Raw genomic sequence first — 15,238 nt, forward strand, 5'->3', positions numbered from 1 at the left:
CCGCGAAAGCAACAGATTTGGGGTAATCTGTAGAATGGGTTCAAGGATTGGAACTTCATTTTTCGAATTCTAGGGGTAATACCAACTATGTTCCCATTTGAAGGTGAAAACTCATTTGATTCTGATTAGAATGGGTTCACGGTTTTGTTTTCTGGGTTTTTTTTCCATTACTTTTTGGTACCTATATATCAGCCCTTGTCTCCTTGAGGAGCCTAAGCTGCTGCCCAGAAATTGGGAAAAAAGATCCCAAATAATTGAACCCATTCTCCAAAATGGGAATTTACAAATTTCAGGAAAAGGTGTTGTGCAATTTAAATCAAGCAGGAGGACACCCAAATCCATTCTCCAGAAAATGTCCAACTGGAAAAACCAACAATTCCAATTCCTTGAACCCATTTTTCCAGAAAATTATAAAGAAAAAATAAAAATCAAATCATTTAACCCGTTCATCGAATTGCCTATAATGATAAGGCGGAGGAAACTCATATCTGGATTTGAGAAATAGCACGCTAGCAAGAGATAGAAAGATTGGGGTTTTGGTTTGCGGTTCGTCATTCGAGGGAGAGATGGTCAGGTGTTTGATGTTCTGGTTTGGAACACCAACTGTCGCTAGTGAGTTGGTGTTCCCGATACTTAAGAAAAATTTCTCCCCCCTGCCCCTCTTCTCTCTATTCTGCCTCATCTTCATCTTCTTCTCCCTTCTAGTCCCCTTCCTGCAACCCAGAAAAAAAAAGAAGGAAGAAGAAGAAGAAGAAGAAAAAAACCCGAATTTACAACCCACAAGAAGAAGAATGAGGAAGATTAAGAAGAAGAAAAAAAAAAAAAATCCCAAATCTACAAAAGAAGGAGGAAGAAGGAGGAGGAAGAAGAAGAAGAAGAAAAAAATCCGAATCTACAAAAGAAGGAGGAGGAAGGAGGAGGAGGGAAAAAACAAATAAAACCTAGATCCCATTAAGGTGGATCAGGAAACCTTCGTGACCTCCTTCCTCCTCTTCTTCTTCCTCTTCTTCCTCTTCTTCGGGCACGAGTGCGGCCGCCGGGGGTGGTTACTGAGGGTTTTTTTTTTTTAATTTTCTTTTAATATTTAAAAATATTAAATTTTTTTATATTTTTTAATAATATTTTATTAACTTTTTAACATAAAGTGGGCTTCGAATCAAGTCACGTCAGCATTTAACTGAAAAGTAAACGGTCAAGTAATGAAAGGTATAATATTGGACCAAATTCTAAAGATGAGGTATGACATTGTCAATTTTAAAAGATGAGGTATGAAAGTGTCGTAACACCAATAATTAAGGTAATTTTTCGTACTTTACCCTTTTTTATTTCACGTTATACACATATATTTACACTAGAGTTGGAGGAAATAAATTAATATTAAACCTGCTACTTACGAGATTCAGGCCTATTACAAGTAAAGAAGATTGTACGTATATAATACTAAACAACAACTGAAATTTACATAAGAGATTGCGTATTTAATTTGTTTGCTTGTACGTACTAAAATACACAGACTAGTAAGTGCAAGCTCCATGCGAGGAATATTGAGTAACACAAACCACAAAATTTAATTATGTCCTCATCTGCAGATATGTCTTAAACGTATATATCCAGAAGTTTTTCCAATAGATAGACATTCAGATGATAATTAAGATGCTGACTAGAAATGGAACATACATACTACACAAACCGTATAAGGATACTAAACGGGTAACTAATTCATAAAGATTTGGGGAGACAAGCGCGGTTTAACGAGGACATTGAGAGGGGCGAGTTTCATGTTCGTAAGTCCGACGCTTCCGGTCATATCAACCGGTGCATTTTTCAGAGTTAAGACATCAAACGCATGTAGAAAACCAGCCAGAGTCAAAAGCGTCGCTTGAAGGCCAAAAGTTGTCTGTAGTTACGAAGTCCTGTTTTGGTTCTCTGAATTCAGTCTTGGATTTTGACGTCGTCGAGTATCTGTGCAATGAGTTGGACACTGGTTACGTTTGAAACCCTACTTAAACGCCAACCTGAAATTAAATTCCAACTGGTTTTGATATATAGGTGATATTTGGTAATACATGGCTTTTCTGCTTTCTCATGTTGTTGTTGATTTATGCACTGATTTTCCTAGCGACCTGGAGCTTTTTACACAGGTTTCTGACTGAAGTGTTAGTTTGGGAAAGTAAACTGTTATTTTGTTTTTGTGAAAGGTGATATGTGTGTTTACGTTTTCTTTGCAGAGATGCTTAATGGAACTTTTTGGTTGGGTGAATTTGCAGGCTTCAAAGTATAAACATCGCAGTTCAACGTCCAGTTTATTTTGAATCATTTGAAACGATTAAGTCCTACCAATAATCCAGATATCATAACTTGATACCCTTTAAAATTGTCCTGCCAATGATGAAGAAAGTGAATAGTACTGACTTCGTCTATATTAGTGGTGCTTAATTCAGAAAACATCATCTCCGCAGAGACTCTATTTGTCCCCCTTCCAAGTGTATTTTCTGAGTAAAAGAGGTTCGCTCTCAGATTTCCTCATCGGCAAGCGAAAATACACTGCGTATCTATATGAAGAATTAGATACTGACATCTATATGAAAGTTCCAGAATGACTTAAGTTGCCTAAAACAAGTAACAAACCACGAGGTATGCTCTCGATCAAATTAAGGTGATCATTGTATGGGCTGAAACAATCTGGACGAATGTGGTATAATCGTTTTAGTGAGTATTTGATCAAAGAAGGGTATATCAACAATGTCATTTGCCCTTGTGTGTTCATCAAGAAATCCAATTTTGGATTCGTTATAGTGGCAGTATATGTTGATGATATGAATCTAGTTTGAACTCCTGAAGAGCTCAATAAAATTGCTGAATATCTGAAACGCGAATTTGAAATGAAAGACCTTGGAAAAACAAAATTTTGTCTCGGCCTACAGATCGAGCATTATGCTAGTGGAATTTTGGTCCACCAATCAGCTTACATTGAAAAAAATTCTGAAGCGATTTGGTATAGACAAGGCTTATCCACTCAGCACGCCAATGGTCGTTCGTTCTTTGGACATTAAGAAAGATTCATTCCGTCCAAAAGAAGATGATGATGGTCTAGAAGTATCATATCTGAGTGTAGTAGGTGTTTTGTTGTATTTAGCATAATGTACTAGACCAGATATAACTTTTTCAGTTAACTTGTTAGCAAGGTATAGCTCTGCTCAAACAATTCGCCATTCGAAGGGTATCAAAGATGTATTGCGATACCTTCGTGGGACAACAGACATGGGTCTCTTCTACTCAAAGAACTCCACAAATGACCAGGTCCTTATTGGATATGCAGATGCTGGTTTCCTCTCTGATCCGCATAAAGCCTGCTCACAAAGTGGATATGTGTTTAAGAATGAAGATACAACAATCTCATGGCGCTCAACCAAACAAACATTAGTTGTTACATCTTCAAATCATTCAGAAATACTTGCTTTACATGAAGCAAGTCGTGAATGTTCTTGGTTAAGATCAATGATCCATCATATCCGGAATTCATGTGGTCTAACTTCGAAGACAGACAATCCAACTGTCATCCATGAAGATAATGCAGCATGTGTTGCCCAAATGAAGGAAGGATTCATCAAGGGCGATAAGACTAAACACATATCTCCAAAGTTTTTCAGTGCACATGAGCTTCAGAAGGCTAAAATTATTGAAGTCAAATAAATCCGTTCGAATGAAAATCTAGCAGACTTGTTCACCAAATCTCTACCAAAGTGTACGTTTCAGAAGTTAGTGCAAAGCATCAGATTACGTCGACTTACCAAACAGCTAAATTTGGAGAATGCGGAATCAAGGGGAGATACATATCAGGGGGAGCATCCATGATACATGCTTGTTGTACTCTTTTTCCTTCGATTAGGATTTTTCCCACTGGGTTTTTCCTATCAAGGTTTTAACGAGGCAACATAAGCATACTTGACACTATATCAACGATCCAGGAAAAGTTGTACTCTTTTTCCTTCGCTATGGTTTTTTCCCATTGGGTTTTTCCAAGCAAGGTTTTAACGAGGCAACTCATGTTAATATGTGGGCATCCAAGGGGGAGTGTTGAAAATGCTGATGGGTAGTGAATGCCCACAGTGTTTTGGTGGAGTTTTTCAATGCCCTCACAGATTGGTTTTTAACATTGGAATTGTTTATGACTACACGTAAAAATTGTCAATTCCCATAACAGATTGAAAACTGACTTTGGGAATGCAGGATATCATATTGTCAAAAGTGTGTTGTAAATTTCAAATGTAGTAATACGAGTTGCTCTATAAATAAAGCACTCGACTGCAATCAAAAGATACAGAAAAATATAAGAAGAAGAGAACGAGAGAAAAAGATCAGTAACATCATCTATTCCTCTATCTTTTATTTGTTATCCTCTTGTGCTATAGTTTTAGTGTGACATTTTACATCTACCTCGCACCTACCATTAAAAAGATTATCTCTCTAACCTTGACCTATTTATAACAAGATGGTAGAAATATGCTTTTTCCAACATGGTTTTTCGCTTGGCCACAAATACCAAGGTAAAACAATGAAGCTTCCAAACAAGAAGTAAGCTGCCAACATGCTAAGACTGGCCACCAAGGATGCTAACACAAAACACAAAGCGACATCTAGTGACGGCCCAAAATGCACCACTTACATAGGAGTACAACCAGATTCTGGTGATGCTCGAAAAGAGCAACATTGACAGTAATCCGCAGCATTTTGCGAATTTTGTTTTACAAATTTCTAATTTTATGATAACTTGTGAGTGAAGGACGAAAAAAATAAACAGTAAAATTTGATTTGTGCAAAAATTTTATTACTATTTATGATTTTATTTTATACTAGAAGATTAAACTGTCATTTTACTCTCTTATAACTAAGATTTTTTCATTTATTAATACGTAATTTAGATTAAATAAATAGTAAAAATTAGCTTTTTATAATAATTGCAGCCGTCTACACTAGAAATGGACCATTTTATTTTGTCCTGTTTGTGTACTAGCAAACGGGTGGGTTCTTTCCAAACAAATTGAAAAACAAAAAACCGGGCCAACATGCCCCAAATAGAGCCATTTTAAACCAAATTTTGTAAATAAATAATATGGTCGTTGATGATTGAATGATTAGTTAAGTGTTAATTAACATGCTTATTTCATATTAGTTACATATCATTTGATTTGTAAATTTGATTTAAAATTCTAATCTTCCTAGCATTATTCTTGAAAATATAATAAAGAAGTATTTTTTAGTCCAATTGAAAATGCAACTTGCCCATTCCTGAATATTCATTATTGCTAGCAGTTCTTTTTATTGATTTTATGATTACAAATACATAAATGTATATAATTAATAACAACAAAAATCTCCTATTCATATCACAAATATAATGTTATATATATATATATATATATATATATATTATCCATAAAGTTCAGAAGACAAACGAGGTTTGATGAGAACTTTGAGTGGAGTTCTCTTATTGTTGGTTAATCCAAAGCTCTCCGTCATATCAATTGGTGTACTTGACGGGTTCAAGATTTCAAACGCATGTAGAAAACTAGCCAACGTAAATTGCACCATTTGAAGGCCAAATGCCAAACCAGGGCATGCCCTTCTACCACTTCCAAATGGAATCAACTCAAAATGTTGACCCTTCACATCAACCTTCTTGTGGGTGGTAAGAAATCTTTCTGGCTTGAACTCAAATGGATTGGGCCAATTTTTCGGGTCAGTTTGGAGCTTCCAGAGGTTCATGGTTAACCGGGTGCCCTTTCTGATATGGTACCCAGCAATGGTACAATCCTCAGTGAACTCACGCGGCCCTGATAATGGTCCTGGTGGGTACAAACGTAACGTCTCCTTTATAATAGCTTGAATGTAGACTAAGTTGTTTATATCTTGCTCACCCACAACTCTTTGTCTACCTATTTTGGTGTCCAGTTCGTTTAAAGCTCTTTCCAAAACGTGCGAGTTGTTCAACAATAACGATATTACCCATGTTAATGTCACCATGATGGTATCGCTACCTGCTGCAATCATATTCTGCACAAGGAATATTTGGTTGATTAATTAGGAAGGATATATAAAGAGAGACACACATACACACGCACACACGTAAGAGTGAGGCCACATTTTTCTTCTTTACATTCATAATTTTCTGAGTCTCTGTCTTAATTAGGTGAAGATATATATTAAACATTAAAATATGTCCCACCTTAATTACTAAGAGTGTGTCAGTATACTGTCACTAGCTTTTACCAGAGTGAATTGAACTCACAGTTAGTGTAGTCTTGTATGCAGTAAATAATTAACTTTAATAACGCTATCTTGGACTCACCTCGGCTTCGGGCCTCATTAACTGATGTTAGCTAATCCTGACTGGAAGTTGCGTATTAGTTAGGGAGTATGATTCATTTTTTTTTTTTTTTTTTTCTCTCTTCTTCTATTTGAAGAATTACGATTAAATTACGTTAATATCTTATATTAATTTTTTTATAAAAAAAAAAGACAAAATAAGAAGAATGAGAAGATGGACGAAAGAGGATGGAAAGAGGTCTTCCACACGACCGCAGACCTTTTCCAGTGACCGCAGCTCCAGCACGACTTAAAATATTAGATATAGTTACCACCCCAGTCCGATAACCACCCAGGGTGTTAGACGAGAAAGTGCCAGAAGGAAGAGAGAAAGGGATTTGGACTGGAAAACAAAGGGAAGATAGAGAGGGAGTTGGACGGAAAACTCGCTGTGGCTGCCAACTCGAATTGGCGAGTTTGAACTTGTTCTAGCTTCGAGAAGACGAAATTGGGATTGATCAGGAGGAAGAGACGTTGGGGTTTGTCACGAGAATTGGGGATTTGGAAAGCGATTCTCCATTTTTTTTTGTGGTGATAATTTCAATAGTGTCTGTGCAACGCTTGCCCAACTTGCGGAAAACAGAGGAAGAAAAGGGGGAACGTTTGACTGACTTGCTTGGGAGAAACACAGATAAAGAGTTCTAGAAATGAAAAAAGAAAAAGGAATAAAAAAAAAATTAAAAAAGAGAGCATTTTCACTATTTCTAAGTTAATTTGATATTGGTAAACACTTCAATAAATTAGTTCAATTTAATTTATTCTAAAACAGTCTAACTAAGTTTCTAAAATTAATTAATTCTAAAATAATCAAATACAAAAAACACACCTTATAAGTAGACAAAATTGTACTGTGTGTACATATCGGTGAGCACTCAAATATGCGGCATGAGTCGTATGTAAAATTGGAAATCATCTCAAAAATCATTCTAGATAGCCACCGTAGTATGTATTGTAATTATAAATTCCATTTTTACATGATGTCTATATGAGAAGTATGTCAAATCATTGTATACTATTGATTATTTTAAAATTAAAAAAAAAATTAGAGTTGTTATTGACAATCCAAAACAGTTATCAAAAATCAACAAAATATTAAAAAGTAAAAAATTATATATGATCTTAAAATATAAATTTTAAATTTAGAAATTTTCTTGTCTAATTATTTTCGTTTTCCTTTTATAGACCATGCAATTGGCTTAATTATGTAATGAAACTGAAAAAATAAAATCTTAATGTGTTTATAGTGTCTTAAGTCCAGCCTTTTACTGTTAATTATTTGCATGCAAATTAATGAATTATATATGTACCAAGCTTGTGGCTTTGTTGATCGTATCAGCATCAAAACCGCCAAGTTCTGCACCATCAAGCACAGAAAGCATCGCATCTATGAAGTCCTGCTCTCCTTTTGCATCACCTTTTGCTCTCCTCTGCTTATGCTCTTCAAGCCACTCGGTAACAATGGTGTCCAATTCCTTCGCAGTTTTCTTTATTGCCTTCTCATGTCCACCCAAATCCAACCACCGCAGATAAGGAACCGCATCACCCACCAAAAACAGCCCCGCATAATGAAAAAACTCCCTCAATGCATTCTGAACCCTACGCGCTTCTTTCTTCTCATCCTCATCGGCAGCTACCGAATACCGCTTTCCGGTCACCATTCTGACAAGCACGTTCAGCGTCATGTCCCCAAACCATTGCTTCAGCTCTACAACCACTCCATCATTCGAGTCCTCCTTTTGTCTTGTACTCCAAGTTTTGTGCAATTCTTCCAAGAAAGTATTCACTTCCAATACTCGAATGTGCTTGAGCAGCTCAACCTTCCGGATTGAGAGCAACTCCAACGTGACGATCTTACGAATCTCTCGCCAATAGGGTCCAGATGGTCCGAACCCAAACATGGCATAGTTGTAGCCAATGTGCTCTACAGCCGCCATCTTTGGGCGCGAGTTTAGGCTCAAGTCATTGGTTGTGAAGCATTCTTTTGCGATCTCACTGCTGCTTATCACCAACGACGGATAGACGCCAATGCGGATGGTGAAAATGGGTCCGTACTTGTCCGCCATGGCTCCCAAAGTTATGTGAGGAGGTGTGGAGCCTCCTAACAAGGGAAGGTGACCCAATATAGGCCACGCACCCTTGGCTTCAGGTGGGGAGCCCGTGTAATCGGCAGCTCTCCATCTTCGTGATAAGTAATAGGACACGATGATTATTGTGAATAATCCAGCAACGATGGAGTTTGCATAAGGGAGGGAATCCATTCTGCAACTAAATCATTAGAAATCTAGACAGAATTTTTATTGAACTGGGGTGAAGGCTTAAGTTGATTTGTGTTATTAGCGCCCTGTCATACATATATATAGGAGAAATATGGGCTCGTTAGATGCCTTTGATTTGATTGAACTGGATAATTTTTTATTCTCAAGGCATATTAATTGATGGGAGAAATGAAAATTTTATGACCAATCAGAAGGTAGAACATAAAATGAAAAGATGAATAATGTTAGAGAGACCATCTATTTAAACCAAATTTTATAAATCATATGACGTGGTTGTTGATGATTGTTTTATTACTTGCGTATTGATTAACGTGTTCAATTCTTATTGGCAATAAAGCACGTGATTTACAAATATAATCTAAAAAGTTGGTCTACCTAACATTATATGAGTTTTCCTTGTCCAATATGATGACAAAACAAAATCTTCAATTTCAAACAATGATTCAACTGATGACCAGGTTCTATTACGTTTGACTCATTTTTCTTTTCATTCAATCGAAAATTAATTTTACTATATAGATGCTTGTGATCTCCTATATATCTATCTCCTGCACTAATGATTTCCCAGACGTTCGTTGAGCATGTGACACAATACCTTCTATTTATCTGAATAATTATACACTATAGAATCTATACTATACGCTAAAGTTCTTTGGCCATCCTATGATTGAATTGGAACCTTAATTTTCCATGTACAATATATTCGTGAATTATTCATCAAAAAATATATATTCGTGAATTAACTCAAATTACATACTATATGGCTCAGGTGGCTCATTGTAAAATATATGCCACAATTCCACGTGAGCGGCAGATTCTTCTGTGCGGGAGCGATTGGGGTTGGTGTGAGTGAAGGATTGGACCAAAAGGTGAGCCAGGTTAGCATGACAATTGGAAAAGTGGGGTGGTAATTTTGTATTTGGAGTTCGCAGAGACGCATGGTCCGAATATCGAACCTCAAACTTTCTCCAAATGAAGGCGCCGCAGCCATATATGACAAATTATGCGTGCAATTTGCCTGTAGTGTATGTTCCGTAGTGCTGTGAAGATTCAAACTATGCGTGCAACGATCTTGATTTCATCATAAGGTCATTAGCTAGATACTATTTGTCTTGTATAAAATGAACGATTACATTCCTTCTTATAATAATGGCAAGGTAGAATCTGCGGATGCGAAATAATGTTTCATATTGAACATTTTCCGAACCTTATCTGTACATAAAATTAAATTGTATTTCTCATATATTTTATTAATTCCACTACGGAACCTTAATTTTCTTCTATTTTACTATTTTCAATCATTCTTGTGGACCATAACATTTCCCGAACCTTCGCATGTACATAAAATTAAATTATATTTTTCTACATTTTATTAATTTCACTACGGAACCTTAATTTTCTTTTATTTTACTATTTTCAATCATTCTTGTGGACTATAAGATTTCCGGAACCTTCGCATGTACATAAAATTAAATTAGATTTTTCATACATTTTATTAATTCCACTACGGAACCTTAATTTTCTTCTATTTTACTATTTTCAATCATTCTTGTGGACTGAAAGTGATACTCATTTGTTAAAAGTGGAAGAAAAAGCATGCATCAAGCTCATTAGTCAAAAGTGGAAGCTTTACTTTATCAAAGAGAAAAATTGTAGAAGATTTACTAGAGTATCACTTCATCAGCAGCAATGTTCCACCTAATACATTTGTGAATGGCAGCACAATCCTTCTAAACGGAAGTAACGTCAAGATTTGTCAATTTTGGCAGCATTTTATTTTTTTTGGTCTTTTTTACAATAGATTCACTCATTTATTTAGCATATAAAGGACAATATTGTGGGATTAAAATGTCATATAAGCCATCAAATGCAGTTTGATGCTTTTTATTGACACCTCCTATACCTCTAGGGTACAGTTCTTGAGTTTAAGTGGAACCACCTCTCTGGGCCTCCAAATCGGAAGGGCAGTCCTCAGTGAATTCCCTGCAACCTGAGAATGTTGCAGTTAACCGCATTGCTTCTTTAAGGCTTGCAGATACATGAGATTATTGATGTCTAAATCATTCACTGATCTTCCTTTAGCCAACATAGTTATCTAGTTCTTCTTGGACTTTGTTCAGACCCTGGCGGTTGTCCAACAACAATGCGACTGCGCACACCATAAGGATAGTTGTTGTATCACTGCCTCCAGCAATGATATTCTGCAAAGGCATAGTTAAGTTGTTTGATACCTATATGATTGTTTAATACAAAAGAAGTAATGATTTTTGCACACCTTTCAAGACTTTACAATCCATAGCATTGTGGGCAAAAAAATAAATTTTCCTGATACATAAACTATTTTGTCCATTATACTATTAATTTTTTTTTTACTAATTTCACCTTTTTTCAAATTAATTTGCAATGCAATTCTAGAATCCCAATGTGAATTTAGGATTTTGCATGGTATACGTACCAGAACTATTGCTTTCATGATGGTGTCAACATCCAGTGATGTATATTGCGCAACATCTTGTCCGGACTGAATGCATCGCATCTATAAAATCTTGCTCATCCCGCCTTGAGTCCTGCTCTGCTTGTGCTCCTCTAACCTTTCTAGAAATATATTATCAAGCACTTTTGCATATTTTTTTTCATAGCTTTCCCATGCCCACCAATATCCAAAAACCTAAGCCATGGAACAGCATCCCCCAACACAAACATTCCCATATAATGAAAGAGTTCCCTCATGGCTTTATGAAACCGACGTTCCTTTTTTTCATCATTCAAACTACCATTCGTAACATTAAAGTATCTTTTTCTGGCAACCATATCTTAAAAATCATGTTCATATTTAGGTCGTTGAGCCACTGCTTCATCTCCACAGAAAACTCTGTCCTAAGCATGATTATTTTTTTCGGTCCATAACCTGTATAGATGTTTAAGTAGCTCCTGCCTGCGGCTTGAGAGTGGCTCGTGGACTGTTATTTTGCACATCTCATGCCAGTTCGCGCCGTATGGGCTAAACCCTAGCATGGCATAGTTAAAGCTCAAGATTTCAGCGCCTATTGTTTGGGGACGTGAAGAAATAATCAAGTCATTGGTAGTGAAGCACTCCTTTGCAGCCTCCCAAGAATTAACGACCACGACGGGGTGGACACCGATGTTGATGGTGAAGACTGTCCGTACTTGTCCGCCAAGGCACCCAATGCAATGTGGGAAGGCTGGGGCCGTCCTCCGAATAGGCGAAGGTTTCCTACTAGTGGCCACCCACCTGCCACTTTGGGTGGTTTGCAACCTTTGGCATTGGCAGCTGTAGCCCTAAAAGCATCACAGCCATTGGTCTAGGGTTATGGCAATTGAAGGACAAAGGCAATGAAATTGTCCTTACTATTCACTTTAAACTATAACTGTCTTTGTGCAAGTCCATCCGTTTGGAAAGAGAAAGGGCAAATGTAAGGATGATTACTATTCATAGATATACTTTTTATTTTTTTAATATTTTCTTCGTCTTATCGTCACATATCAATATTACCATAAATTTTTGGATAATTTAAATATTTAATTTACAAGCGTATTGAATTTTATAAGATTTTATAGTATAAACTTTGTAAGGTTTTTGAAAATTTTAAATAATTTTTATGACTTTTTAAAGTTGGATTAACTTGGTTGTTGAATTTTTTTAATTTATTGAAATCAGAGGCTTACAAAACGCCATGTGGCCGAGCTACAAAGTTTTTAATTTGTTTTAACCGTTGGAAATCTAACAGTCTAGATGAAAGGACTATTAGAAATCCAACGGTTTGCAGCCAGTGTGCTCAAATTGGTTGTCACGTGGGTAGTTGGGCTGGGCTGTCACATGGGCGGGGCCCACCCTCACCCTCCAGCTGATTGAAAGGGCGCAAGCTCGTGTGATTCTTGCAAGGGCACAATCCTTTGCTACAATTGCCTCTTCAATTTTGAACCGGTTGAGGAAGTTTTTATGGGTTGGAGGCAATTTAACCCAATTGCAAGGGCAATAAAATAACTGGTGGAGATGCTCTAATTATGACCAGGAAAACACAAGTATGGCAAAAAGTCCGGCTACGAGCCTATGAAGGAGCTTTAGGAATGTGATAGGCCCGATAGGGAGATCCATTACTGTAGTTTAATTAAAGGGTGTTAAGGAATTGTTTGCGAGCTTCAAATTTATATAACTTAAATTTTCTGTCAATTAATTTCGATCGATTAAATATTTTTAAGAATGTCAAGTCACACTAGTAAAGTAGTCTATTACGGTTTAGTGGTATTCTTCACTTGTAAGTGAGAAATTTTATGTTCGATTCTTGTCAAAAATGAATTTAAACCAAATTATTACTAGTCCATTGCAAGATTAGGCCCATCCATTCTTCTTACTGTAAATAATATCGTTTGTTAAAAAAAAAAAATTACACTAATAAAGTAAAACCACACAAAAAATGAGTCGGTTTTTCTGGCCTCTAATTTTGGTGTAGCCTTACCCTCAACGTAGCTTTACCTCCCTTCTAAACCCATCGATTCAACTACACCAGTCTCGTTTAGCCAAATTGGCAATAAATTAGGGAATTTGATTCTGTTCAGTCAAATCTGGTCCTACTCTGGTTTATTGTTCTCTATTTAGCCAAAATTGCAATAAATTAGGCAAATTGTTCCGAGTGCAAATTCAAGTTAAAGCGGCGTAGTCAAAACCAATATGTTGGGCAGCAACTGAACTTGCCCTTTCGCCAACATGAGATGCGTAAAATAATCAAGTTGACCTTAATTAGTTTGTTATTTCAATTCTTGATGATTTGAGAAGCTTTTGAATTTAATTACAAGACACTCTCTTTGAATGTTGCATGTTCTCTTACTGTTTTGAGTAAAATTACTATTTTTTAACCTAAAAGCACTTATAATCACGTATTAAGGAATTGAATGGTAGAATATACAGACAAAATATCTAGCGCTAAATGTGTACCTAATACGATGCTAACCATTCATCTAATAAGCTCATTCCCAATATTTCTCATAATCGGACCGATCATTTTTTACGTTATCGTTGAAAGATCAACTCTTCAAGGAACTCATTGAAATTGAAAATCATCTAGTTATCTAACTATAATTTGATAACCAATGAGATGTCCACATTTTCAAGTTGAGTGAATCTTTATAAAGATGATCAATGAATGGTTACTTAGAAATGGATAATTGGTAACATAAAATTTATGTGGGTATTGTTCAAGACAAAGTTAGTAGTTACTAACTAGTTCAATCCACCATGACGTGTATCAAAGAATGGAACCCACGGTTTCTAGATTCTACTAAATGCTTTAGTGTTCCGAGAAACTATCATGGATGTCATTTTCCAAATTGAAATAAGTGTATCTCAATATATTACAGTTCAATCCACTATGACATATAGCTGGATCCCCCCTCAAGTGATAAGATGGAATTGTTTTTGGTGGCTATATACACGGACAATTATTTAGCATACTCCATGGTATCACATATTAAGAGAAATATTAGAGAAACTCTCTCAAAGTGAGATTTTCTGTCACTTCATGTTCTTTTGCAGTGTTCTAAAATTTGGCCTAGAAGGTTGCCTAGGCGCTAGCTATCGTTGTGCCGATGAGATTAGGTCTGAAACATTAAGGAAAATCGGGGAGCTGTTAGGTGCCCACCTAGGCTCTCCTAGGTGGCTTGGGCAGTCTATGCAGTTGTCTAGGCGGCGGTCTAGTCAAAGTGAAATGGTTTCTTAGAAAGAAAGTCCAAACATAACCCATAATCGCAAAAGTTTTCTCACCTGCTTCGACTCCATGTCTTTGTGCACCACAACTTTCTTAGTTGTCACTACTCTCGTTCTCTGAAATCTTCCTATCCAAACAAAAGAAGAGAAGAGATAAAAAAAATAAAAAAAATAAAAAATAAAAAAAAAAAAGAAGAAAAAGCATAAGAGGAGGAAACGAAAAAACACGAAGGCAATGAGGAAAAGGAAAGAACTTAAAAAAAAAAATGAAAAAGGTTTTTGGTTTTCGATTTTCAATGCGTCAAAGTGGTATCCTTCCTTTGGGAGTCTCTTGGGTGATGCGAGTGTTGGGGTGGAGGGGAGGGGTCACACCTCTGGGGTTTTATGAAATGGGAAAGGATGCATGCAGTTAGAATTTTACCTTTATTATGAACCACCTAACCCACTACCTGAGATTTTTATTAATCATTCATTTTTTTTTTTTTGGAAGTGTTATTGGCACTCCAAAATTCTCATTTTACAATCCTCACAAATGTATTTTTCTTTTATAATATAGGAAGTTTGGAGTGTGTAATGAGATTTTTGGAGTGCTAATAACAATTCCCTTTTTTTTTTTTTTGTCAAACGATATATTTTGTTAGATTAGCTAACGACAAGGTTTGAACCCACACTATTATGCAAGGACTCTATACCTTTCTACCATTGTGGCAAAATGCTACTTAAAAATACTAATCATTCAAAATTATCTTAAATTATTACTTTATTTTTATAACTTAATATATATTTTTTATAATGTAGAATAAATTTTTATAAAATCACCTAGATCACCTAGGCCCTAACCCACCGTTCGACTAACGCTTAGCATCTTTTAGAA

At 36.1% G+C, this 15,238-nt stretch overlaps 1 protein-coding gene across 1 annotated transcript; it reads right to left on the reverse strand.

Annotated features, from left to right (window-relative positions):
* Positions 1-1,544: 1,544 nt before the first annotated feature.
* LOC137728427 (cytochrome P450 CYP82D47-like) lies at positions 1,545-8,624 on the reverse strand. The gene is made up of 3 exons (XM_068467473.1): positions 7,674-8,624; positions 5,606-6,054; positions 1,545-1,892 (listed from the first exon to the last, which is right to left on the reverse strand). Exons 1-3 carry the CDS (start codon positions 8,622-8,624, stop codon positions 1,715-1,717), a joined length of 1,578 nt encoding a protein of 525 aa, XP_068323574.1. The 3' UTR covers positions 1,545-1,714.
* Between the last annotated feature and the right edge of the window lie 6,614 nt (positions 8,625-15,238).

Source organism: Pyrus communis, chromosome 1, assembly GCF_963583255.1.
Source record: "Pyrus communis chromosome 1, drPyrComm1.1, whole genome shotgun sequence".
Lineage (NCBI taxonomy): Eukaryota > Viridiplantae > Streptophyta > Magnoliopsida > Rosales > Rosaceae > Pyrus > Pyrus communis.